The sequence below is a fragment of the Thunnus maccoyii genome, chromosome 4 (assembly GCF_910596095.1).
Source record: "Thunnus maccoyii chromosome 4, fThuMac1.1, whole genome shotgun sequence".
NCBI classification, from domain to species: Eukaryota; Metazoa; Chordata; class Actinopteri; order Scombriformes; family Scombridae; genus Thunnus; species Thunnus maccoyii.
In genome coordinates this window covers 2,843,204-2,870,146 of record NC_056536.1, presented here as the reverse complement: position 1 = coordinate 2,870,146, position 26,943 = coordinate 2,843,204, and the positions used below count along the sequence as shown (strand labels likewise).

The 26,943-nt window shown below is 39.5% G+C and overlaps 1 protein-coding gene across 1 annotated transcript in view; it reads left to right on the top strand.

Annotated features, from left to right (window-relative positions):
• The window catches only part of myt1a (myelin transcription factor 1a), a 46,500-nt gene extending 26,229 nt beyond the window's left edge, over positions 1-20,271 (top strand). The window contains exons 12-23 of the mRNA XM_042409103.1: positions 2,734-2,936; positions 3,077-3,292; positions 3,705-3,853; positions 4,542-4,604; positions 6,958-7,026; positions 7,280-7,342; positions 7,433-7,516; positions 12,461-12,682; positions 13,031-13,122; positions 13,388-13,491; positions 13,831-13,974; positions 19,157-20,271. Coding sequence (XP_042265037.1) covers positions 2,734-2,936; positions 3,077-3,292; positions 3,705-3,853; positions 4,542-4,604; positions 6,958-7,026; positions 7,280-7,342; positions 7,433-7,516; positions 12,461-12,682; positions 13,031-13,122; positions 13,388-13,491; positions 13,831-13,974; positions 19,157-19,300 — 1,553 coding nt within the window. The 3' untranslated portion in view covers positions 19,301-20,271. The remainder of the gene's footprint in view (positions 1-2,733; positions 2,937-3,076; positions 3,293-3,704; positions 3,854-4,541; positions 4,605-6,957; positions 7,027-7,279; positions 7,343-7,432; positions 7,517-12,460; positions 12,683-13,030; positions 13,123-13,387; positions 13,492-13,830; positions 13,975-19,156) is intronic.
• The last annotated feature ends 6,672 nt before the right edge of the window (positions 20,272-26,943 follow it).

Sequence of the window (26,943 nt, the reverse complement as noted above, 5' to 3'; positions counted from 1 at the left end):
ACCTGGCGTCCTGTCTGGTGTGGTAGATCCCTGCCTCTATTGATCTTGTGCTAAGTGCCTGTTCTTGTGCTGGCATGATTTGTGCTTCTGTGCTGTCTTTCAGTCCAGCCTTTTCCAGCCACTGGTAGGATTTCTTGATAACAGGCACTTCTTCTATCTGTTGGTGGTACATGTCATGTAGGGGCTTGTCCCTCCATGATGGTTCCTCCTCCTCCTCTGCATCATCAGGTTTCGTCAGCCTGAGGTATTGACTTAGCAGCTCATCTTTGGGGGCCATCTTCCTGATGTACTCCTGGATCTAGGTTGTTTCATCCTGGACAATGGCTCTGACGCTAACCAGTCCTCGACCTCCCTTGTTCCACTTAATGGACAGTCTCTGGGTGCTGGACATGGGATGAAACCCTCCATACATTGTGAGGAGCTTCCTTGTCTTGATATCAGTGGCCTCTATCTCCTCCTTTGGCAAGCTTATTATACCAGTTGGGTATCTGATGACTGGCAGGTGGTATGTGTTGATGGCTTGTACCTTGTTCTTCCCATTCCGCCAACTTTTCCGGACCTGCCTTACTCTGTGTAGGTATTTGGCTGTGGCTGAACATCTGCAATGCTGCCTTCTGGTAGTTCAACCCCCTCAGTTCTGATCATCTTCCCTCTCTTTGATACCATCCGACCACACTTATCTAGTCCGAATGACATTCCAATGTCATTGCTGTAGATCCTGGTGATGTGAAACAGTGAGTCAATGTCTCACTCATTCCTGGCATACAGGTTGATGTCATCCATGTAGAGGAGGTGACTGATGGTTGAACTGGTATCCATAGCCACTTTTGCAGAACAGCAGCGGGGATAGTACATCAACTTGGTATATGCTGCACTTAATGGTAACTTGTGCAATTGGCTTTGAGTTGGCCTCTAGAGTTGTGAATAGCTCAGTGGTTAACACTACTGATGTTGACACAGGAAGTTGGGGTTTGAATCCCTGTCAGGGCAGGGTAACACATATCCAGTGTGGACCCTTAGGCAACGTCTTTAATGCTGCTAGCCTACCTCAGGATGAGTGAAATCACAAACTCGAGAGTCATATCGGCTCGGATGTCGCCCGGGTCAACAAGGGGTATCTGATGACTGGTTCCCCAGACAGCTTCTGGGGAACCAGGGCAACCTGATGAGAAATGGACTACTGGAACAAGACATAGATGGACAAGAGCAGAGAATATGGATCTGTTGGAATATATTTGGGATAATTTCACCTCTTTGGATACTGTATGGTATTTAAATGAAATTATGTGAAAAGTTTGGAGTGGAAGTCAGATATATGAAATATGACCTCAACTACATACTGTTTTAATGTAAGAGGTCACAAGGCATTGACAATCACTGGTTTAATCTTTAACAATGTGCTGTATTTTAAAGGCTTATTACATTTTCCTTTGCGTAATCTTAATCTGAAAAGTAACTAGTAACTATAACTGTTGCATAAATGTACAATGTACAATATTACAAAAATATATTAAAAATTATATATTAAAATATTAAAGTACATACAGTATATTAAAATTACAGTCACTGGTTTCTCTGAGCAGATTTAAAGCTTTTCTGTAGGAACTCATCATCATCAACATCATCATCTATTGTATCAGCAAATGTCAAGGTGCTGGCTGGGAGGTTTTGAATGCCTCAAATTGCTGCTGTTTTTCAGTCTAGTTCTAGTTTGTTGTAAGGCTGTATTTTTATTTTTTCTTTCATTATGATTTAATTCATGATTTTATTATTTTATATTGACTAATTAGAAGTTGTGATAGAGCTTTCTGTATTACTTGTTTTTATGTTGTTTGTCTGAAACTTTATGTTGCTGCCCATCTTGGCCAGGACACATTTTCAAAAGAGATTTTTAATCTCGGTGAGGTTTTGCTGGTAAAATTAAATAATAATAATAATAATAATAATAATAATAATAATAATAATAATAATAATAATAATAATAATAAATAAAAACATTAAAGGTTCACAATTTTTAAGTCTGTCTTAAAACAACAGTCAGGTGCCATATGAACTCTGAAAGAGGTTTTTCTTGCTGTAATCATTCCTCCTGTTCATACTGAATATTAGGAGATCTTTTCATAATGCACTTTGAGTGTAAGTGATGGGAGACAAAATCTAGTCTTCATTTTGTGTAAAAATGTATTTAAAAGTTTACCATAAGCTTATACAGGGCTTCAACCGTCCAAATTTGTCACATCAAGTATACATCTTCCAACGTTACAGCCTTTTTAGTATTCAATTCCCTCTTTGTGTGTTTTGCTGAGCTGTGGTGGAAAGATCATAATAAAAACAGGGACATTTGCAATAAAAGGCTGCAACTTTGGAAGATATTCACTTGATTTCACTCATTTGGACAGTTGAAACCTCATGTAAGCTTCAGAAAAACTTCTGATCACTGAAGGAGGCAAAGTGACTTACTGTCACTTACACTGAAAGCACAGAAGGGGACCATCTAATAGACAGTATGAACAGGAGGAATGATTACAGCAAGTAAAACCTGTTTCGATGTTCATATGGGCATCTGACTGTTGTTTTAAGACAGACTTGAAAAATTGTGAACCTACCCTTTAAGCCACTAGCAGCAGTAGTTTAGCCACATTTAGCAGCACATGTACAGTAGCATTACTTCACAGCAGCTGGTAAATTGTATCAAATTTTACAGTAAGTTCACTGTGCCTCCTCCCCAAACAGCTAAATCCTTCCCCAAGGCCTCCTCCCCCAGTCACAGTGTGCCAGGAGGCTTTTCTAAGAGCGCTTCATCCTCCAGTGGGTATGACTATAGCCAAGACGCTGAGGCAGCCCACATGGCAGCAACAGCCATCCTGAACCTGTCCACCCGCTGCTGGGAGAGACCTGAGACCCTCAGCACCAAGCCCAGGGAACCCTGCACCAAGGTACACTGGCTTTCAGTCACACTCTGCTTGGGACTTATTTAGACTACAACAGTTTCAACAGTGCACACTGCGCAGCTTTCTCATGTTCTCTGATATTTTCATCACTTCACTTGCCCTGACTGTGCATCTAAACCCTTTAGGAGCTGGACATCGAAGTGGACGAGAATGGCACCTTGGACCTCAGCATGAAGAAGACCAGGAGGGAGGGCATGCAGTCTCCAGAGCCCTCATCATCCTCATCCTCGTCCTCTCAACATATCGGAGCCACTTTGTCTCAGGGCCAGACTCAGCCAGATTGGGAGGGGCCGCTGGACTTCACCACATCAGGCAGAGTCAAGGAGGAGGACCATGATGAGGTAAATGGTAGTTAAAGTGTTACAACAAATACAAGGATATAAGGTTCCTATGAGTTGTATGTCAGAGCATCTCTAATTTCTCTCAAGAATGTGTAGATATTTGGTTGAAATATTATTATTTTTTAGTATTTTATGCTGACATGCACAACTGGAAGTAAAATGGGAAAAATTGGCATTCTACAGACTCAAAACAACAACATGGGGACTGCATGAATGATGTGAATGAACTACCCAACATGTTGTTTTCTGTTTGTTTTTGTTTTGTGCCATTCATGCCATTATGCAATGTTAGAAAACCTTTGTTAATACAGATTTAATTTGAAAAACAAAGTCATGCATTGGGTGAGTTACCTTTGTGGGTACCTGAGTTTTTTTTAAGACTCCAAGTCACCAATGTCTTACCTTTCTTCAGGTGGAGTATACAGCTCCCTCATACACGTCATCTGACGGTGAGGAGGAGGACCAGGAAAACCTGGAGGATAGGAAGTACCCAGGTGAGGTCACCACCAGCAGCTTCAAGGTCAAGTTTCAGCCCAAAGACAGCAAAAAGGAGATTCTTGTGTAAGTCACAACTCTTAGCATTTACTATGCTGTTAATATTCTTTTTATTGTATCCTTAACTGTGAAACACCCTGTAAAGTCGGTTTCAAATAAACTAACCATTGATTACATTTCTGACATAACTTATATCACTGCTGATATTGGTTTACAGCTCCATGTGATGAATTAATGATATGGACGCTATAAATTTATATTATAATACATCTGGCTCCCAAAGCCTGGTTAGAGTTGCAAGTGTCAACCACCAACAATCAATCTATCAAATGTGTGAGTACTATTCATAACAACATCCAAGTCATGTTTATGTTTGAGAAAACTCAAGTATATTTGACTTGGAGTTTGATAATACAGAAAGGCCTTACAAGACAAACAAACATGGACGCCTTGCGTTAGTCAAAGTCCATCATTCAAGGTCCTTTCATTCAAATTTAATGGATATAATGTTATATTTATGAATGCAGTTTGTTCAACATTGACTTGTTGGGAAATGTGTACTCTCTCAAGTTTTAAACATGGGAATCTTTCCACCATCCATTCCATACGACGTGAACACATGACATTAGGCTCAGAGTCGCCACAGGAAGAAGTGAAATTAAATATCAAAAGCCTAAATTTTTTTTGGCATGTCAGTATAATGTCCCTGTTCAAAGGCCATGGACTGATCTGTCAGCGTGTGTCTTGGTTCTAGATGTCCCACCCCAGGCTGTGATGGTAGTGGACACATCACTGGCAACTACGCATCACATCGCAGGTAAGACCTGCACTCTGACAGACAAACTTTTGATTTTCTTTACAAATCTAAAGTGTGATTGCACAAACAGATGATTTTCTTTTAGGTCAAAGTGCGATGTCTTTAATTTCTGCTCCTAGCTGTTATTCTAGTGATTCGAATTTTTGTGACCACAGCTTCCCAGTTTGAGGATTTCTTGGTGGGAATAATGTAAACTGGCTATCACAAAAAAATATGTCACTTCAAATCTGATAGCAGCCTGTGAAAACGTAGCTGAGCATGATGCAGTGCTCAATCAGACCTGTATGGAGTCCTGCCTGTCAAGATTTCTGTCCAAATGAGTACCACTACTTGTCACTAATTAGGGTTGGTATGGTAAGTGCAGTTATTGAAAATGTTGGGCAAAAAGCCCTGTTTCTGTTCAAATAAGCCATGTGCAGCTGTGTTAGGTACAATATGTTGGAAACTAGAAAGTTGACGGACAAGAGTGTTTCTGCTCCAGCCTCCAAAATCCTATTCATACAAATGAATACACATGAATTACTTTTAGTATCTCATATTAGAAATGAATCAATTAGTGAAATTGTCGGTTTATCACACTAGATGCACGCCCCCAAATGCAGTATGCACAGTCTTTGCCGGCTGCTGGTTTACAGTAGAGTACACAGACAGGCTGTTCTCTGATATTTAACACCATCAAAAATGCATAAGGAGCACTTCAGTAAGGAGAGTGAAGAAAATATGTACAGTATGCTGCTAGGAAAGCTGAATGTATGAAGGTGAAATGTAAAGTCCTGCAAGGGTCGGTTTTGGGCCCCAGACTTTTCAATTTACGTATGAACAATGGTTTGGAAGTATCAATTATATTGCATTTTGTTTTGGTTTGATATTATTTTTTTGTTCTGGAGATGATTTAAAAATACTTTAGGATAATGTAGATAAAAGGAAATGGTTAGGCTTAAGATATGGTTTGATGTAAAACCAAATTTATGGTTTTGATATGTTGATGATGTTATAATATCTGTTATAATATGTAGATGTTAAAAATAGATGTTATAATATCTTTAAATGGAATTAATATTGAAAGAATATCCAAAATTACAGTTTTAGGTGTAATTATAGACCATAAACTCTCTTTGAAACCTTACATAGCTTGTATAAAGACAGAAAGTATGGCAATTATAAACAAGGCACTTCAAATGTTGTTTTTACACTTATTTTAGATGTGTGAGGCCACACATATACGACTCATATAAAACATTACACTACTAATAATAAAATGATAATAAAAATGATAAATAAGGCAGATTTAAGGGGACATACCAACAGACTGTTGTATTAAGATCAGATGATGAGGAAATATTTTCAAACACCATATGTACGCACTACATTAAAGCAGATGTGACATTCACTGTGGAATTTGCAGGGGTATCATTTCAAATGTTATTTATTATTATTATAAAATTTAAGAAAATGCATAGAGACTAAATATTTGGACAATATGAACTAAATGGGAACTAAATAGGTAACATCCGTGTTTAGTCTTGATGAGTGTATGAGTGTGTTTTGAAGTGTGTACACTGAGAAGGGGGTAGGTAATATAAGATTTTTTTTCTACCTACTCCTTTTCAATCATAGAATGTGTATTATGTTGTTACAAATTGCAGCTTTGCGTTAGACGTGTACACTGAAGTGACTGAAAAAAAAGAAAAAATAAGAACATTAATCAGAAACAGAATATATTTTGGCAAAAGTCTTTTCTAGGTATAAAGATCTGCCCTCCATAAGACCTTGCCTTTTAGTTTTGTTTCTTGCAGTCAGAGTTCTCTTTAAAGTGATTTCATGTGTTGTTCAGACAGCATCGGTCAAAGTCAAAGAATCTACTGAGCTATAGTTGAAGGGGTTTCATTCAAATGGCCTCTTCAGTTCTAAAGAGTAGAGCTACTGTAACATAAAAACCCACATACCTCAGTGTTTCTAAAACATGCTGACCACCCAGACGGGGGGATGGAAGGGAACATGACTCTCACCTTATGTCCTAAGTTCAGTTTACTGAGCAGGTGAATTCTGAGGATTTCCCACCTGTCATTAGCATTGAAGCAGGATTTCAGATCAAAAGTGACAAATCTTCCAGTTTCATTTTCACCTGATATCATCACTCTGCCTGAGATTATTCCACACACACACGTTCATCTTTCATCATTTTGCCTTCCCAACTATTACACTACTTGTAGAGATCGGATAATAAAGTAACTCCTGTCCTTGCTGTGTGTGTGTTGCCCAGTCCTCCTCTGGCTCTTTCCCTCACTCATACTCAAGACGTCATGTTCTCGGGCTTGTTTTTCTGACGTTCTCTCTCTAACCTATCTTCCAGTCTGTCAGGCTGTCCTCTTGCTGATAAATCACTTCGGACCCTCATGGCTGCCCACACAGCTGAACTAAAGTATGTCTGCTTTCTCCTGTCTCTCAACTCCAACATGTTCACTGAGCACTCAGTCTGCAGCTACAACTCTGTCCCTGCTCTCCTTTTAACACTGACAGAAAATAGTCAAAATTAGTAATATCTCATTCCAATATTGAAAAATTTAGACCAACAACAGTGAGCTCTAATAATTTAGTGAAGCTAACTGGTTTGTGCCTGCAGTGTACTGGTAGTGTAAGCATGTAAAGTGAGAGAGCGTCTGTGTGTGTCTCAGGTGTCCGACTCCAGGTTGTGATGGATCAGGCCACATTACTGGAAACTACGCTTCACATAGAAGGTAGGAGCTCTTCATTCTGACTGGTGTATCATCTGGGTAGCAGATGAACAGACTGTGCTGAGACTGCTCCTCTGTGTTCTTCTCTGTCAGTCTGTCTGGATGCCCACGAGCAAAGAAGGGTGGGATCAAATCAACCCCCACCAAGGATGACAAGGAAGACTCCGAGCTGTTAAGGTGAGCTACAATCACTCATTAGCTCTAACCAGCCAAGCATGTGTATTGGATAAAGTTTGACTGACACTGCCCCACAGCTGTAATGATGAAGTACTGAACAACAGGAGCTGACTTTTCATGCAAGTTAAAGGATAGATTCACAATTTTTGGCTGGACCACAACAGCGGCCGGTCAGCATCCATCATCATCCAGGGGAAAACATGAACAGATGAACTGATCTCTGCAGCTCCTGGTTGTTCACGGCTGGCTCTAATGTCTCCGTAGCATTTTGATATATGATATAATTCCTTTTGGAAGATAAATGTTGGTCTCACAGATGAAATCTAACAATTGCAGCAGCCACATTAGTTTGTCTGAATGTGAAGTGAAGCTTCATATTTTTCCTGGACAGAACAACAGTGCTGCCTCTGGGGCTCAACATGTACAGATATCACTACATTTCAATAAATATAAATGTTTTAAAAATGAACAGATCAGTCTATATTACATTTTGTTTTATTTTATTAAGCTACAACACTGTTTGGATTTTTATTATAGCTACATTATAGACTGAATAACATAATTTACTGCATTTCTCTGTCAATGAGGTTTTTTGTGAGAAAAAAAGTGCTAGTGCAGCTTTGAGTTGAGTTTATTTTGTCAAAGTAGTTGTGTTGAAGCTGAGATAGTGCTGTCAGCAAGTACGCTGCTATTCCTTTTGCAGAATGGTCGTATTGTGCCCTCCCATTCTTGGAAGTTTGTACTCCCGAGTCGAACTTGCCATGTCTGTACTAACAAGTATGCAAGTTCAAAATTGGCGTACTTGGTTTGAGAAAGGCCCTATATCAAATTGGCTTCAGTCAAAGCCCGGTGCATTTCCTGGGGGCTTGGTCGCCATGTGTCACCACTTCCTGTATCCGTCGTTTCAAATTAAAAGCCCTCTAGCCTTTCATACATGGTCAAGCCACATACTAGGTATTGACCTAGTCTTTTTTTAAGTCTTAAAACAACAGTCGGGTACCCACATGAACACTGAAAGAGGTTTTCCTTGGTGTAATCATTCCTACTGTTCATATTAGCTATTAAAAGATTCCCTTTAAATGTGCTTTCAATGTAAGTGATGGGGGCAAAAATCCAAAGTGTGTCCACACAAGTGTGTCATTTTGTGCAAAAATGCATTTAATAGTTTATCTGAGGCTTATATAAGGCTTCAGCAGTCTGAGTTAGTCATATCAAGTGGATGTCTGCAACATTTACAGTTTTTTTAGTATCAAATTCCCTCTTTGTGTTTCCTCAGACAGTGTTTCCCTGTTGAGCTGCGGTGGAAGTATAGTAACACAAAGAGGGACTTTGGCACTAAAAAGACTAACGTTGAAAGATATCGACTTGTTTTAAGTCATTTCAAGATTCAAGATTAAATTGTTATCATTTTACAACACAAGACTGTATGATGAAATGTAGTTTGTAGTCCCTTAATGCTACTCACGAAAACAGAAATTATATAAATGGATTAATAAATAATAATTCATAAAAATAAAACTATTTTTTATAATGTAGTGCAGAGGACGAATTGAGGAGTCTCACAGCCTGAGGAAAGATGCTGCTCTGTAGTCTGGTGGTATGGCAGCGGATTCTTCTGTATCTTGCCAGGGGGCAGCAGGGTGAGCAGGCTATGGTTGGGGTGGGTATTGTCTTTTAGTATCCTCTGGGCTCTGTGCAGGCTCCTCACCTCACCAATATCACCGATGCTGGTAGATGCATACTGATGATGTTCTGGGCGGTTTTAATCACCCGCTGTAGAGCCTTCCTGTCTTGGGCCATGCACATCCCATGCCAATTTGTGATGTTTCCAGCCAGGATGCTTTCTATTGCTCCTCTGTAAAAGTTAACAAGAACTTGAGATGGGAATTTTGACTTCTTAACTTTCCTTAAGAAGTACAGTCGTTTCTGAGCTTTTTTTTACTAGGGTGGAGATGTGTGATATCCATGACAGGTTCTCTGTGATGCTGATGCTAGCTTTCAGTCTTGCTCTGGCGGTGTTGTATGTTTCCTTATCACCTGACCAAAAGGCAGCTCTTTTTTGGCTCTGGATAGAGCCCTCACCTCTCCATTCATCCAGACTCTTTGGTTGGGTAATGATTTTATTGTCTTTGTGATCACCACATCATCAACACATTTGCTGATGTATGATGTCACTGTTGATGTATATTCCTCAAGATTGATATGGTTCTCCTGGGTGGTGGCATCTCTGAACATGTGCAAGTCTGTGCATTCAAAAGAGTCCTGTAGAGCTGCTATAGCTTCATCTGTCCATACTTTAACAGTTTGACTGATGGTTTGACCCTTTTTATCAGCTGAGAGTAAGTAGGCAGGAGAAGCAGGGAAATATGGTCTGATATACCAAAATGGGACAAGGGAGGGCTTTGTAGCTGCCAGGAATGTTCATATAAACATGGTCCAGGGTATTACTTCCCCTGGTGGGGATGTGGACATCTGGTTGTTTTGTCATGTGAATGCTGATGACCTCATACAATTCCTGTACTGCATTTTTAAAATTTGCATCTGGAGGAATGTAAACAGCAACAACAAACAACTGGTGAATTCTCTGGGCAGATAATATGGTTGACATCTTAACATTAAATACTCAAAATCTGGTAAACATTGTCCATCCACTTTGACTGCGTTTGAGCACCACGCATCATTGATGTAAACACAGAGTTTGCCTCCTCTCCTCTTAGCAGAGTCTTGTGCTCTGTTGGCGCAAAACACTGTCCACCCATTGAATGCAATAGCTTGATCCGGGATGTTGGGATGGAGCCAGGATTCTGTACCGTTTGGTCCGGCTGATCTGGCTGGGTGTGCACTGAGCAAAAGTGGGGAGATTCAGCAGCCACGCATTTCTCTATTTCTCTGTTTAGTGTCTTCAGGTTAGGTCGCTAACTTTGGAGCTAACCCCCTTCAGCAAGTGCACAACAAAATAAACTTAAAGTCATTGCTTTTGAAAGCTATGCCAGAGGGATGGGAGGAGATTGAAAACAAGTATTACACAGTATGTCGTCTGCTGAATGGAAAAAACTACTTTTCCAAAACTTAAACACAAGGGGCAAAATAAACATTATTCAGCCTTTTAATTTACAGTTCTAAAATGTTTCTTCTCATACAACAAGCCAGATGTATGAAAATGTGTCCTAATTTGATAATTTGAGGAATTAATTTCATGAAGTCATTTCTTTCCCTCATGGCTGAAGATTGAAGATTGAACACATGAAAAGAGAAAGTCATACATAAACAGGAGAGAAAAATAAGATTATTTTTTCAAGCCTGTCTTAAAGCTGGAGTGCGGGACTTTTTTCTCCCCCTTCTGGCAGTGAGAGTACTTACAAAAACACTAATGACACATGCTCACGTCATAGGCTCCACCGTAGCCTCCTCCGTCGCTACTGTTGCGGCTGTAAAATGGTGGATAAGTTGTTTTGAGCGTCACACAACCCCCACAAAATTATTTGTTTCACTATCGGGATTTGATCCATTTGGTCTGATATCATTTGGAAAGTCTAGAAGAGCCGCATGATTAAATTATTTTATCCCCATTCAAGTTAGCCGAGAGCTAACTGGAAGTTAGCCACTCAGTCGACAGATGTCTCTAGTGTGCATGCTCTCCCCATAGAGCTTGCGCAGTATACATTCATCTGGCCAATGTAAGAATGTCAAACCCGACACCAGATTAAAAACTCTGTGTACTGTGAAATACAGAGAGATTTATCTGGCTTAATCAGCATTGTGTGAACTCGTTTGGCAAGGGCTTGAATGTAACAGACATTCATTTACATGTAAAAGTTCCACACTGCAGGTTTAACAATAGTCAGGTGCCCAAATGTACATTGAAACAGTTTTTCTTGCTGTAATCATTCCTCCTGCTCATACTGACCTTATGCAGATCCTTGCATAACTGCACTTGCAATAAAAGTGATGAAATCAACAGTCCTCCTTCTGTGCAAAACTGTATTTAAAAGTTTATCTGAAGCTAATATGAAGCTTCAGTCATCCAAATGAGTCAAATCAAATAGTTATATTTCAATGTTAGTCTTTTTAGTCCCAAAGTCCCTCTTTTTGTTACTATACTTCCTCCGCAGCTCAACAGGGAAACACTGTCCGAGGAAACACAAAGAGAGAATTTGATGCTAAAAAGGCCATAAATATGGATAGATAGATAGATAGATAGATAGATAGACAGATAGATAGATATATAGATAGATAGATAGATAGATAGATAGATAGATAGATGGACGGACGGACGGACGGACGGACGGACAGATAGATAGATAGATACATAGATAGATAGATAGACAGACAGACAGACAGACAGACAGACAGACAGACAGATAGATGGATGGATGGATGGATGGATGGATAGATAGATAGATAGATAGATAGATAGATAGATAGATAGATAGATAGATAGATAGATAGATAGATAGGCAGATATCCACTTGATATGACTAACTCAGGCTGCTAAAGCCTCAGATAAACTTTTAAATGCATTTTTGCATAAAATGACAAATTTGGCCCTCACTGGATTTTAGCCCCCATTGCTTACATTGAGAGCACATTTGAAAGGGATCTTGGGCACCTGACTGTTGTTTTAACTTGAAAAACTGTAAAACAGTACTTTAAGTGTGATTTTTTTTTAACTTTAATGAACTCTTTTATTTATTTAATAAATTCTACATTTGGTTCCCCATAGACATTTGATGTGATATGTATCTTTTCTGAAATATCCTGGGACATTTAGAAGTGGTCGCTTAATAAATTCCTGGTAAATTTTTTTCTTCATCTTTGTTTTCTATTATATTTAACTAAAACACCAGATTTGGATCCATGTGTCAATCCTGTACTAGCCACTTGACACTTTCTCCTCAGCGAGAGTCCTACCAGTCAGTTGGGCTTTTCTCTTCCTGACTCCAGGTGTCCAGTTCCTGGCTGTGACAGTCTAGGCCACATCAGTGGGAAGTACGCCACCCACCGCAGTGCCTACGGCTGTCCGCTGGCAGCACGCCGCCAGAAGGAGGGCCTTCTTAATGGCACTCCCTTCTCCTGGAAGGCTTTCAAGACCGAGGGCCCGACCTGCCCAACGCCAGGCTGCGACGGCTCTGGTCATGCAAACGGCAGTTTCCTGACACACCGCAGGTATCTTGAAAATCTGAGAGTTTTATCACACAGAGAGCACCATTATGTCAAGCACAGCTCACACTTTATTTCACATTACTGTGACTGCAAGATTCATGGTCAGATTTACCTGACTGTGGCCCAGGAGCAAAATGAGCTGCTGGGCCACTCACCTCTATATGAATAGAAGCTCCTGTACTGACAGATTAAATGGCCCCATGTTACCTATATCCTACGTAAGCACAGTATCAGCTGAAATAATTTAAAAAAGGTTTTGAAATTTGATTTTGACATATATAATTTCTGATGAGAAATCTCAGCCTTTTGAGCACAAAATAGCTCCATGTCCTGATCAGCTGCTCCTTTTAGTTTGTCAGGTTGTCCCAGGGCATCGGCTAACAAGAAGAGAGCCAAGTTCCCCGGAGATGAGTACATCACTGCCAAGTTCAGAGCCAGTGATGGTAGGACACAGTACTTTCCCTTCTGTTTAATATAGTGTTCAAAATGCACAAACTATTACTGCTAATACTAAAGCCTGGAGACATCTAAAAATATGAAAAGTCCATCAACCACACTCAACACATCACATGCATGACCACAGAAACAGAAGTTCCAGAGAACAAAAATGATAAGTTAAATAGACTTGTAGCCACTGAATTGTGGAGCGAGAAGCGGCAGTGGTCTTGATAATCTCTTTGCTAACTGTGTGTTGTTGCTCTCACTCAGTTCTGGACAACGATGAGGACATCAAGCAGCTCAACAAGGAGATCAACGAGCTGAATGAGTCCAATTCAGAGATGGAGGCCGACATGATGAATCTGCACACTCAGGTTAGCTAAGCTGTTCAGCTCACAGCAACACAGCCAGCAGGCTGAGCATGAGGCTGTTTGTCTGGAGATGAAATTGATGCCACACAGACCAGCACCATGGATGCATTAGTAGAGCCAGACACAGTGCAGTGACTCAGTCCTGCTGCCAGTTTGTCCCAGTGGCCAAACGTGGTACTGAAACTGAAAAATCAACTGCTCTCCAAAAAGCATTCTCCCTATAGACTGCCATTATCAAGACATCTGTCTGATGGGCCAATGACAATGATTATCTCTGGTTCTGCTGCATGTCAGTCTGTGTTGCTGCTTCAGTGCAGTGTTCTGTGTCTGTCTCTGCTTCAGATCTCTTCCATGGAGAAGAACTTGAAGAGCATGGAGGAGGAGAATAAGCAGATCGAGGAGAAGAATGAGGCCTTGTTCCTGGAGCTATCTGGTCTGAGTCAGGCTCTGATCCGCAGCCTGACCAACATCCGCCTGCCTACTATGGTGAGTATACCCAATGATTTTTGGGTTGTTTTAAAAGAAGACAAACCATTAGGAAATAATTCCCTCCCTGTACACACAGTCTTGAAGAATCTCAACTTGTGGAAGTAAATAGTAGTTGTAATCATCCTCTCAATCTTATAAGCAACTGAATACCCAGAAATATAACCATAAATATTAAATATAACCAAAAGCTTGAGCTGGGCTACCAAAGGTAATCACTTTAGCCTGATTGGAATCGATCAGACCTCTGTCCTAGGGTTACAATCTGTCTGTCCTAAGATCCATAAAGTGAGGTGTGGTCAGGTGCATTGTTGGCGCATTACTATCTTGAGGCAGCAGAGAGCGATTGCGCTATTGACCAACAAAAACGTGGTTTTAAGTCAATGGTGCAGTGTTTCACTGTTATTATTTTAAGGGCGCATTATCAAGACAGTAATACGCGGCTGCATAGGTGGGTGCACAACGTGCGTGCACTCTGCTTTTTACACACACATGGATGTGCAGCAGTGCCCAAACATGCAAAAGATTAAAAGGATTACAATGTGAAAGATTACTATAGTGTACATCAACATATTTTAAAAAATACATGTCATAATTCTTGGTCATGATATTTATCAGAATTAACTAATCGCAGTAATGACGGATAAAATTGTCTTATTATTTGACCAAATCATGGCAATACATGTAGGTATTTAAACAGATGGACAAGAACGGATCAGACACAGATCGACTTTCCTGCTACATCAATACATGAGGACATGAGGGACACATGAGGAAATAAAGTGAAAACAATGATTAAAATAAATCTGGACAGCTTCTAGCTGCTGCCAGCAGCAGGATTAGCACCTTGGAGAGCTGATCAAGTCCTGATAACTGTGTTAATGATTCTTTACATGATTAAAATTAATGATTTAATTTTTGAACAATATTTAACAAATATTCTTTAACATTTTTGAGAGTAAAGTGATCAGGTTTCCATACTTTCAGCAATTAAAACTCTGCTGATTTTAGGTGTTACTCCATGACTGAACAAAACGATTTTAAAGAAAACTAACGCTGTAATTATAAAATAAACGTATTCAAAAATTGAAAATACATTTGCAACAAATTAATGACCAGGACCTTAAACTGGTGGTCTGTGGGTGGCCACGGGAGGGTCCAGGAGCAGCAGTGCTCATTATGGATCATGTCCTTTCTCTTTGCACACAAGCAGATCCATTTCCTCTGCAGAGAGGCGCTCCTTCTTACTACTTGGCAAATGTGCCATCATAATAGCAATCCGCCGAGGTGCAAGTGCATCTGGCTTTTAAAGGGAATGGGAGATGACACTCTGATTGGTTTATCGCATTTTACGCCCAAAACACACACACACACCCATTAATTAGGAGACTATTGACAACCCCTTTGAACCATGCGCCTGGCACAGCGACCATTTTTCTGCCGTTAAAATAGCAGAAGTGGATTTTGATGCACTTGCACCATGCGCTTCAGACCATGTGCTTTAAATCGTTAAAAAGGGCCCATAGTGCCTAAATTGTAAGGGTTCAAATGTTATTGTCTGGAACTTATAGCAAAGATTAGATCGACTTCAGTAAATGTCTCACAAACTCAATGAACAGGCAGCAGTGTCCAACATCAGGTATCTGATACTGATGAATGGCCAGCAGTAGCCGATGTCACTGCCATCTGTTGTTCCCAAAACCATCTACACAGTAACAATAAAACTCTCCAATCTATCCACCTCTCTGCTAACAAGAGAGAGGGACAGAGAGGTAACCTGGGACCTGCAAAACATTGACCATGTCTCACCTCTGATTTAGCCATTGTTAGATGTTTACCAAAGAGTAAGTAGTATTAACTCTTTAAGACGAAAGACTTGATACTTACTGGACCAGGGGCCGTATTCACAGTCTTATTTTACCACTAGGACTAAGAGTTTCGCCTTAAGACCAATTCACAAAGCTGCTGAGAGTAATTTTTAGTAAGGAACAGAGAACTCCTGAGGTCAGAGAAGGGGTGGGGTTTACTCCATTGCTATGGATGACATCACGTTTCATCAATTACTCAACTCACTAGACCTTTCTCAATACCAAGTACACCAAGTTTGGATTTGTGTACTTGCTAGTTCAGACTTGGCAAGTTCAACTCAGGATTACAAACTTCCGAGGACAGGAGGATGCAGTACAGTCATTCTGCAATTAGAACAGCAGTGTACTAGCTGACAGCACCAGCACAGCTTCAACACATAACCTCATTGATAGACAGATGCAGTAAATTATTATTATTCAGTCTGTAATGTAGCTATAATAAAAACCCAAACTGTTATGTAGCTCAATAAAATAAAATGAAATTTAATTGGACTGATTAGTTTAAAAATCGCCCACGAGTGTCCGAAACATAAAGTGCTGTTATGTAGCTCAATAAAATAAAATGAAATTTAATTGGACTGATCTGCTCATTTTAATATGTTTATATTTATTGAAATGCGGTGATATCTGTACATATAGAGCCCCATAGGTAGTGCTGTGGTTCTGATCAGTAAAAACATGACGTTTCACTTTACATTCAGACAAACAAACATTTATCTTCCAAAAGGAATTATATCATAAACCAAAATGCTACGGAGACATTAGAGCCAGCAGTAAATTATCAAAGAGCTGCACAGATCAGTTCATCAGATCATGTTCTCCCTGGGATGATGACAGATGCTGACTGGCTGATCATCTCAGGAGTCGTGCTGCTGGCAGCTGAGATGACCAGCTGGTCATCCGGGTGGTGGCTCCTTGCATTTCCGAAAATGTCAGAGCAAATTTCCAAATAGGCATTATTTGGATAAACTGACCACATATTGGGAATCTAAATGGATACTTTCTTGCCTGAAAAAATATTAAAACTCAATAAAGTGTCACATTAACTACAGTGAAAATTACAACAGCTTTTTGCCTGGCTTAAAATCTCCACCATCACTGCCAATTGGTGTGAAAAGCATTCTGGGATACTTGGCTGTCCCAAGTCCACACAAGTCAGCTCCTGATGTATCCTCGATAAAACAGGTGGAGCAAGTACACATCTAGGCATTTGGTCTGTATTTGGCAGGATGTGGACTTTGAATTGGAACAGTACTTGGGCTGCGACTGATGACGTTTCCCAAGTACACAAGAACACAAGTACAGAAAAGAATGCAGATTGAGAAAGGCCTACTATGTCTACAGGGATTTGTAACAGGTGACCAGTCTGTATCAGTGACTGTTAACCCTTTAACATCCACTGGGTTACCGGCGACCCGCTTAAGTCAGTTGTAAGCAGTAGCATCACACAGTAATGAGTCAAAGCAATCTTGGCACAATTTGGCCAATTGGAGATGATTGGAGAGGTTCAGGGACAGCAGTGACACCACAAACTAAAACTCCCTAGCTCCCATAAGGTTAGGCCTAGAGGTCTGGAATTTTATACAGGTTGACAAGATGTAGAAGATATATGGTGTTCTGCATAGTTCTGGCATAAAGCATGTCCTAATTATTGTTATTCAAATATGACTCATTCTAGATGAGGACCAAAAAACACTTTTTTGAGCCTTATTTGAACTGATGTAGTTTTGTTTGTGTTTTAGCCACATGCTAAACAAACACATTTCCAGAAACTAGAGGATGTCATTTGTCAAATGAAGCCTAATACATGCATCATGGCCTTACAGTTCTTCTGTTATAAGCTTTTCCATTTGGGTATGCCTAATAGGCAAAAATTCTATAAAAAGGGTGGATGTTAAGGGGTTAAGGAGGTAGGTAGATTTCATGAACAAATATTTAAATTTTATACACAGTCACAAATTTCATCCATGAAACAAAACTAAGTAAAATATTGACTTGTAAAGTAAATATTGTAACACCATCTACATGTTGACACTGAGATATTTCTACAGTTGACTGAACAAAATCATGCTTTGATGAGGTCACTCTACTTACAATGTCTATTTTACCATGACATCAGCTTTATTCATTTATTTGTTGCAGTTAGGGATTATTTAATGTACACTTACATTTTGTTTGACACCACTGTCAAACCACTGTCAAACAAAATGCGGCCTGAAGAGGTTATTTTTGGTTTGATGAATTATTCTGATGCATGAATAAGTCAGAGCTCCAAACTGCATTTTGTCATGACCTGGCTCAAGTGGCCACAACAAAAGGGATGCTAAATGTTAAAGTTTCAACAAAAGATAAGTTTATCAAAACTAAATTAAACTAATTTAAAGATTAAACTAAATATTTAAAGTATGGAGTGTGGAAATCAGTGGTCTCAGTAGTGTATGTGATGCATGAGTGGAGAATGTGTGTGTGTTGTGTGAGTGTTGTAAAGTGCATGAAAGCAAAGAGCTAAATCAGCATAACCAAAGAGACACGTGTCTCACGCGGGTTGTGTGGCTGCTCTAACCTGTTAACATGGGCGCCAAAATGAAAAGCAAGAGGTTCCGCGATGCACACGCGCTGCTCACGCATCCTGTATGTCCCAGGCGTTAGTGACTTGGGAATCTTCCTAGCCTGAGGATGTTTTGTGAATACGGCAGCCCTGCTTTAGAACATTGATATGGGCTGTGATGGTGGTGGTGTGTTGCTTCAAGTACCAGCAACACCTGAAATATAATCCAGGAAGTAACAAATCCATGAATTTGAAGGCCTCAGACACTTGAACACTGAACAGCAGATTGTAATACTCACACACAGGACTTTAAAACTCTGGAAAGTTATGACAGCGGCAGCTGTTTTACTTTTCATCTTGACAATAAGGAATGTGCGCCTGCATGTACAGTATGTGATTGGCTAACGTGGGGCCTTGCCAGATGATGTCACTTTACTTTGTGGCAAAAGTTGAGCCTGGTTCCTGCTTTCTTTTGCTGGATGATTTTACATCGGCATCTCTGCTGCACTGCCAGACTGGCCTCATTCAAATAAATGAGCGGGCTGTGTTTTTTCATATAGGGCTAAAGTCAATCTGTACGCAGCCTCCAACTCTGGACTTGAACTTACTGTGCTTGAACTCTCAGAGTAAGAACACCCTCAAATTCAGCTAGGACCCACCCTACCAATATATTTAAAAAATGCAACAGAGGAGTATGGGGGCAAACAGCTGCATGAGGTGTGGCCTTGTGGCCAATTTTCTGACTTGTGAACTTGTCTGTGTTCAGCAGGAGCCGCTGTCAGAGCATAACTTCGACAGTTATGTGGAGACCCTGACCCACATGTTTACCAATAAAGACTGCTACCAGAACCCTGAAAACCGGGCCCTGCTCGAGTCCATCAACCAGGCCGTGAAGGGCATTGAAGTGTGATGGACAGGAGGAGGACGGGGAGTGAGGCATCACAGTGACTACACTCAATCTTTCTTTCCAAACCCTTTAGATACTGTATGTAATTAATTCTTCTCATTTGAAACTTTGTAATCTGTTCTTTGCATTTGTTTCCTGTTTGCATGTTGCTTTATGATGGTGTGAGCGTGAACAGATGAGGGTGTGGATGTAACCTGTGTGGTAGCATACTGGAATAAAATTGTTACTGTAAGTATAGGCATCTAAAGGTGTACACAGACGGCACAGAGAGAGAAGAACAAAGTCAAGAGTGCAGTATACAGCCTGAGCTGAGCAGATTCTCTTAGTTAGTGAACATGTCCGATCTCCACTCAATGATGTTAATAGTATTCAATTTGACCATAGTGATGTTGCACCTACAGGACTAGTTTGTAGATTAATTCTAACTATTGCTGTGTAACTATTTAAGTCCTTTGCAAATGTTGGTTTAATAACAACTTATTTATTCATGTCTGCTGTATTATTTATATTTGTTGGCTTACTTATTCATTATCTATTAACTTTTTTATTTCAAAATGCTACCTGATAAGATTTTAAATGGTAACCAAAAGAAGGGAATCATTTCCTCTGCATTGCTGATCAAAGAGGAGATATTTTAAGAAATCAACTATGAATTGTTTTATATATCTTATTATTTATTTAAAATACTGGGATCTTTTTAAGTGCAAATATTTTGTAACTGAAAGTTTTTAAATAATTTTCTAAAGATGTTTCTTTTTTGGTGCTTTTGTTTATATGATTTTCCTTTTTATTTCTACAAACTATTTTGAGTACATTGCAATACACGGGGAATACTGAGCTGCACATATTTGGTATTTATTTGGTGATGAAGAAAGTGATAGTGAATATTTATTTTATATTGTCTATGTGTTAATGATGGTTGTGTATGGATTAGTCTTTAAGTTGCTCTTGAAATAAAGGTTAACCCACAGTGACTCTGGACTGGACTGATTGTATTTTTGGGTTGATTCAAATTATACGGACTATTATTGTTAGATGCAGGACTGTTGGATGCAACAAGGTCTTATACTTTGACTCATAAAGCCATTCTGAACCATTACCATTCACTGATTGTTGCTGTGGAAAAAAGGTCAAAGTTTTACGTACCATATGTACCATCAGTAAATACAGTACCATCAGTGGATTAACTCTTATAATATGGAAACTTGTTTAAATGTAAAGTTTGTCTTCACAATGTCTGCCACTCTCAGAGCAAAAACACAAGAGAAGAAGCAGGATAACGCATTACCTGATCACTTAGACCATACTACTACTTGGAGCGATGTTTGTGGTCCCAACTCTTCTAAATACACTTCACACTGAAAGATATGTGCACAGCTTCTCATATACAGTACCTTTGTCTTGATGTTGTCACATGCATTACCCATCAGCTGTGGGTATCCCTTTGCAGTGTCTCCCATCTGCACAAGCTCTCCAATTTAGTGGTGCTGAACAGTGCATGCTGCTCCAGTCTTTCAGCAGCTTGCATTTTGTGTAGATGTGGTCAGATCAGTACTGACAGTGTTTTGAGTATCAATACAAATAGAATCAATGAGAAAAGGAAAAGAAACAGTTTGTCTCTAGATGGGTCACATTCTGAGAGGATTTACAAAATAAACACTCATTTACCATGCATGTGATTAATTAATAGAACAATAACAACCATTAATGATGCATCCACCTCATTCATGACACACTGCTCTCCTGCTACAGGATATATACACTAACTACTTTTAACAATATTGATACTGGTGATTCTGGTCTTGGTGTTACTTGTGAAGTGGTTGATGGCAAAAACCCAAATTTTGTGGTATCAGCCAGCACCATCACAGTCACAGTAGCATCGAAAGGCCTGTCTTGGTCTCTCATGTTGGAGGTGAGCAGTAATTCAATTCAATTCAATAGGCTGTGGGAGTTATACCTACATTTAATAATTAATTACCTTGTTTGATGGACGCCACCTCCTTTGGGAAATCTTTAATGTCCAGAGGAAACATTAAATCCTGAATTCAGTTCTCAATTTGGTCAATTAATCAGTCTCATACAACCATGAGTTCTTTTCAAAACAGTGACATGGGCCCCTATCTTACGCCCGGAGCAAGGCGCCAAGCGTGACGCAAGTGTATTTGTTAGTTTAAGACCGACACAGTTGTCATTTTCCTGTCCAGCGCCCACGTTGTTTAAATAGCAAATGCACTTGCGCCTATCAGTGCGCCCATGGGCATGTTGGTCTTAAAATGAGGTGTGGTCAGGAGCATTGTTGGCGCATTGCTATCTTGAGGCAGCAGAGAGCGATTGCGCTATTGAACAACAAAAACCTGGTCTTAAGTCAATGGTACAGTGTTTCACTGTTATTTTAAGGGCGCATTATCAAGACAGTAATACGCGGCTACATAGGCGGGTGGACAACACGCGTGCACTCTGCTTTTTACACACATACGGATGTGCAGCAGTGCACAAACATGCAAAATATGACAAATTAAAGCTGCGAGCAGCGATGAACAGGCCCTTGTGCCCCATGCACGTTGGGCTGTGACGTGGACTTCTTCATACGCACTTTGGACAGTGCATGAAGTAATGAAGCTATTTGGAGCTAGAAAACATCCACAAAGTAACAAACACACCGGTGAAATAAAGGCATGTTGTAGTTTATGTTGTTGAGAACATGCTATGTAATATCATGCAAACCTGATGATGTGTGTTGATTGGTAGACTTCCTGTGCACAGTAGGTGGCACTATGAGAAACAGACAATACCGAAGCATAGTAAGTTTTTGTCTAAAACAAATTAATTTCCTAATTTCATCAAGTCTATTTTTAGAAAAGTACAGACTTTTAACCCACAATGACCTGGACAAAGTTTGATTGACATGTGTACTGTCAGGTGTGTAGAGACAATAAGTAACTGCAGCTGGACACAGAAAAATACTCCTATATTTGAATGGAGAGTGTGAGCGAACCCACACCTTTTTGAACATTTACTGCTTCCACATAGTTTTAGATACAGACTTCATTTGACCTTTAAATGAGTCACGAGACTTTGACCTACAAATCTTGAATTTACATGTTTTTTCTATCTTTTAATATTTTTACATATACAGGTTTGAAAGTGGTCAGACTTATATTTTAGTTGTCAGAAGCCTCTGTTTGACACAATGTCCATGCCTCCCCCATTGTTTTACATTGTAAGGGGTACATTTGATGTGATGTGACACTGCAACTTTCAGGGCTTATAAAATCCAAACCATTCAAGTTATTACAAACAACTTTTTTTCAGCACAGTGTCATAAGTCATCTTTTAAAGTTTGAAGCCGATACCATTAACGCCCTCGGAGGAGATAGCGTTTGTTCAGGAGCCAAAATTGAGGAAAAGTCTTATTTTGAAAGGCTAATTGCGGACTTCTTGTTGGATATAGCTCAGGGGTGTCAGCATATGATTTATAGGTCCTGATGAGATGAAAAATTCTGTTTTGGTTTGATCTCTCTACGAAATTCCTACAAGCCGTGGCAGCCATTTTAGTTACATTTTTCCACTGTTAAAATAGCAAAAGTGGATTTGGACACACCCTAAATGCACTTGTGCCATGCACTTCAGACCGTGTGCTTTAGATTGTTAAAATAGGGCCCTGTGTCTGCTGTGCTCAAAGAAAATGACTTCTTAGGATAAATGAAGACATTTATTAATAGCTAAACTTCTTAATGATACATGATAAAGCATAGGGTAGTAAACAAAAAGAATAATAGGGCCTTTAAATGGTAATAGAAATAAAATAATTCCTAAAAAAACCATTTAGAAATAGTGGCTAGACGTGGGTGACTAAAGGCTAATGTCTAGCAATGGGGAATGCTAAGGAAAGCTATCATACTTCTCTTTAAAATTATCGTCTTAATTTTAATGTTATTCAACATCACCCGTTGATCACAAAAGCCATTTTATGTCTACTGTGTTGAAGCTTTGTGGCTGCAGAGATGTCATCTCGGCAGGTCCAGCGTTGTTTTGGGTTGAGCTGGAGTTAGCTGCAGTGTTGAGTCACCGATGAGGTTAAGTTGGTGCAGCCCAGCTTGGGCCGTGCTGTGAATGAGTCTTGTTTCAGACTGAGCCATTGATGAGTCTTTGCTGCCAGCTAAGCTACCAGGCAACGCTGTGAAGGAGTGAGTCACAGAGTTTAAGTGCCTGGCAGAGGGTTATTTGTCCGTGTGACCGCCTCACTTTGGCAGAACAGACAACCAGGGTCCAGCTGGGTATTGTGTCTTCTTCAGAGAGACGTGAGCCAGGTCTGGATTCAGGCTTTCGCTGGCTTCTTGTAATCTTAGTTTAATGCTGAATAAAGTTTAATCTGACAACACTTGCTTTTTGTCCAGGTTCGGGTAAGCCTTCACGTGGGTCAGTGTAATTTAAAAGGAAAATACGACATGTGAAAACAGAAGACTTCATGTTACAAATAAAAAAAACTGACTTGTTTCAATAAAAGATTAAAATACGAGCATACTCGGTCAAAAAAAGAAGAGACGTCTTGAGTCCAGCTCAAAGGTACATCCCTTGGAGGTTTGATTTTATCAGCTTGGACAAGACATCCGCAGTTTTGGGTGTGTTTTACACGTTACGCCCCGAACATTTCTCTTTACTCTAGAATGGCAGCTTAGGTTTCTAAGACTAGTGAACCTTTGGAGAACTAAATTGTAAATTGTAAAACCACTCAGAAACAGTTTAGCATTATACATTCATCTCATAAAAGTCAGTACTTCCTGACAACAGTATATTGTCAAACCATTCAAAAAGAAATATAGTACATATATATAAATAGACCAAACATTCAACATTATCTCATAATATTTAGATATGTGAAAGATTTAAATAGTGTTTGTTCTCAATTCAATGTGATGTAAAGTAATGTCACTGTGACACTGTGGTATAAGAAATCCTACTCCTAGGCTAGTTCAACTCTTGAACTTGTTTCTATCTGAACATGATTTTTCTTCAAAAATACAAGCTAATATTTTTGTTTTGTGTTTTTTTATTTGGACATTTGTATAATCGTTACTGATTGTGAAATTGATTGTACAGTGTCTACAACTGCTTCAATAATTAACAATATTTAGTGCTCTTTGTGTGTTCTCAAACAATCTAGACATCTAGTACCATAGTGAGATACAAGTTAAAGCAACAGTTATGTGACTACATAATCTTTCAGAAACAATTTCAAATATAAATTCGACATAGCTCTTACTTCATAATATGTAAAAATATTCAATATGACTTCTTGTCTAATGTGCCGAGCAAATTATAATTGTCTATCAGGTTAGTAGAGCAAAAGTTAGGTGATTTTACAGTTTTTTACGATCGTTTACACACTAAAATTAAAAATAAAATAGTTAGTGAAATCTGACACTGGAGGAAACCTCAGCCCAGATCTGCACAACTATAAGTACATTCCTAGCCTCACACTTTTTGTAAAACACTAAACACACTTCTCTACATTAGACATGGAAATGTAACCTGATGTCACTTCTTTGCCATTCTGTCTTTTGTCTTCCAAAAATATGGAGGGCAAAGTTGCAGTAAGAGGAAGAGGGAGAGTGAGGATGAGAGGTGGAGCCTGCAGAGGAAGAGGGGTAAGAAGAGGTAGAGGTAGACCTGGATGAAGGCATGGACAAAGAAGATGAGGACCAAATTTATCAGATGAGATTCAAGCAACATTGGTTGACCATGTTGTAAACCATGGGTTGACACTGAGAGCGATGGACAGAGAGTTCAGCCCAACCTCGGTAGATATACTGTTGCAACAGTAATTTGGACATATTTACAAGAGCACAGGTGAAAAAAAACTTTTCTTTACTGTCAGTAAAATCAGTACAATGTAGCCTACTATATGCACAACATCAATATTTTATTCATGTACTTTACTATAACAATATCTCTGAAAAAATCAAACCGAGACTATATCATTAGAAAAGTAGCGATGTTAAAAGTGTTTTAGATTGAACACAGCAGTGTGTTACTGGTTCAAATAGGACCATAACAGAATCATATGAACCATGTGTGTGCCATACGGTGACAAAAGTGGATTTTTATAAATTATTGTATAGTTTCGAATGAAGTGTTTCATTTTGCAAAAGATCTGAGCTGTTCTGCTACTTGTGTGTGTGGTTGTGTGAGCTGTGTGTAGTGTTTTGACAAAATGAGCCTTTTTAAAATAGAGCTTAAGCAATCATAAAAGTTGAAGTGTGTAAGCAATGAAGAAAAACTGTAAGATTCATAGGCTGCCACTGACATAAATTTGATATAATAGTGTCTATTTTATCTCTGAGGTGGACTGCAAATTCTTCACATTTGGAGTTGGTAAACATACTGCTAGACTTCATAAAAACAAATTTAATTAAATGGTCAGTGGTTGAAGAGAGGATTTTGGGGTTATTCCGGTTATTGGTTATCAATTTTGAGAAGTGTGCTTGTCTTGCATGTTTAATTGTCTTATTATAAACGGTCAGCTGTTCACAGATTTGAGAATTGACATTTAATTTATTCTTTCTCTGCCTTCTTTCTGCTTTTCTACAATTTCTCTGGTTCTCTTCATGCAAACATCCACAACTGAAGAGATATTGGCAGACAGGTCGTGGCTCATTAAAAGGTCTAAAGTGTGGCCTCTGTTATGAGTAGGCTGAGTAACATGTTAAAATTCATACAGTTCAGCAAATTAAAAAATTCCAATGCAAAACTGATTGATTGTCCACGTGCAAGTTAAAATCACCTAAAATAAATGAATGATTAATGTCTCAGTTAAAAACACGCGATCACTATTATTAGCTAAAATCAGGTCATTAATAAGAAATGTCTTGTTTAAAAGAGATCTGACATTCAAAAGTGCCATATACAGGGTCACTGGCAGAGTTCTCTTAAGGGATGGATTAGTACATGGTGGTTTATGTGTGCATAGAGATCTGAGATGAATAAATTTCATGCCATAAATTAATGTGGTGTTACATCTGGAAGTGATTACAACAGGAAGTATTGAATAAGAGCTTAGGATGTTACTATACTTAGGCTTACTGCAGGGGGAGCTAGTAGTGCTATGAAAGGTGGTGGAAAATGTACCTGGCTCATGTGAGGTCAGTAGCCAATCACATGAGGAGGTGAATGACCAAAGCTGGTCAGTGGCATGTTGATTGTCCATGTGGTGTAAAATGGTGTGGTTACTTACTCCTGGCGAACAATAGTGAGCCATGTGTGGAGGCTCAGAAGCCTGGGGAAATGCCCCATCCCATGGCTGAGGGTGGGGACTGGTCTGGAGATGAAGGTTCTCACTCTGGACTCTTTTAAAATGTCGAAGAGCTGGATAAAATCACATTTCCAAATTTCAGACTGTTATCGCAGAATATCATTCGTACCCACATCAACTACTACTGTGTTCACTGAGGGGTTCGCTTCCAGTACCTCACTGATTTTAGCAGAGATATTATTGACAGTAGCACTAGGGAAACAGAGAGTTGTGGAAGATTGTGGTTTCACATTCCTAATGCCCCAATGATGACCCTCGTAGGATCAGACTGAGGACCGGGACCACTGTTGGGTGGAGCCAGTCCCGTTGGATGGAGGAAACACCTGGGGGC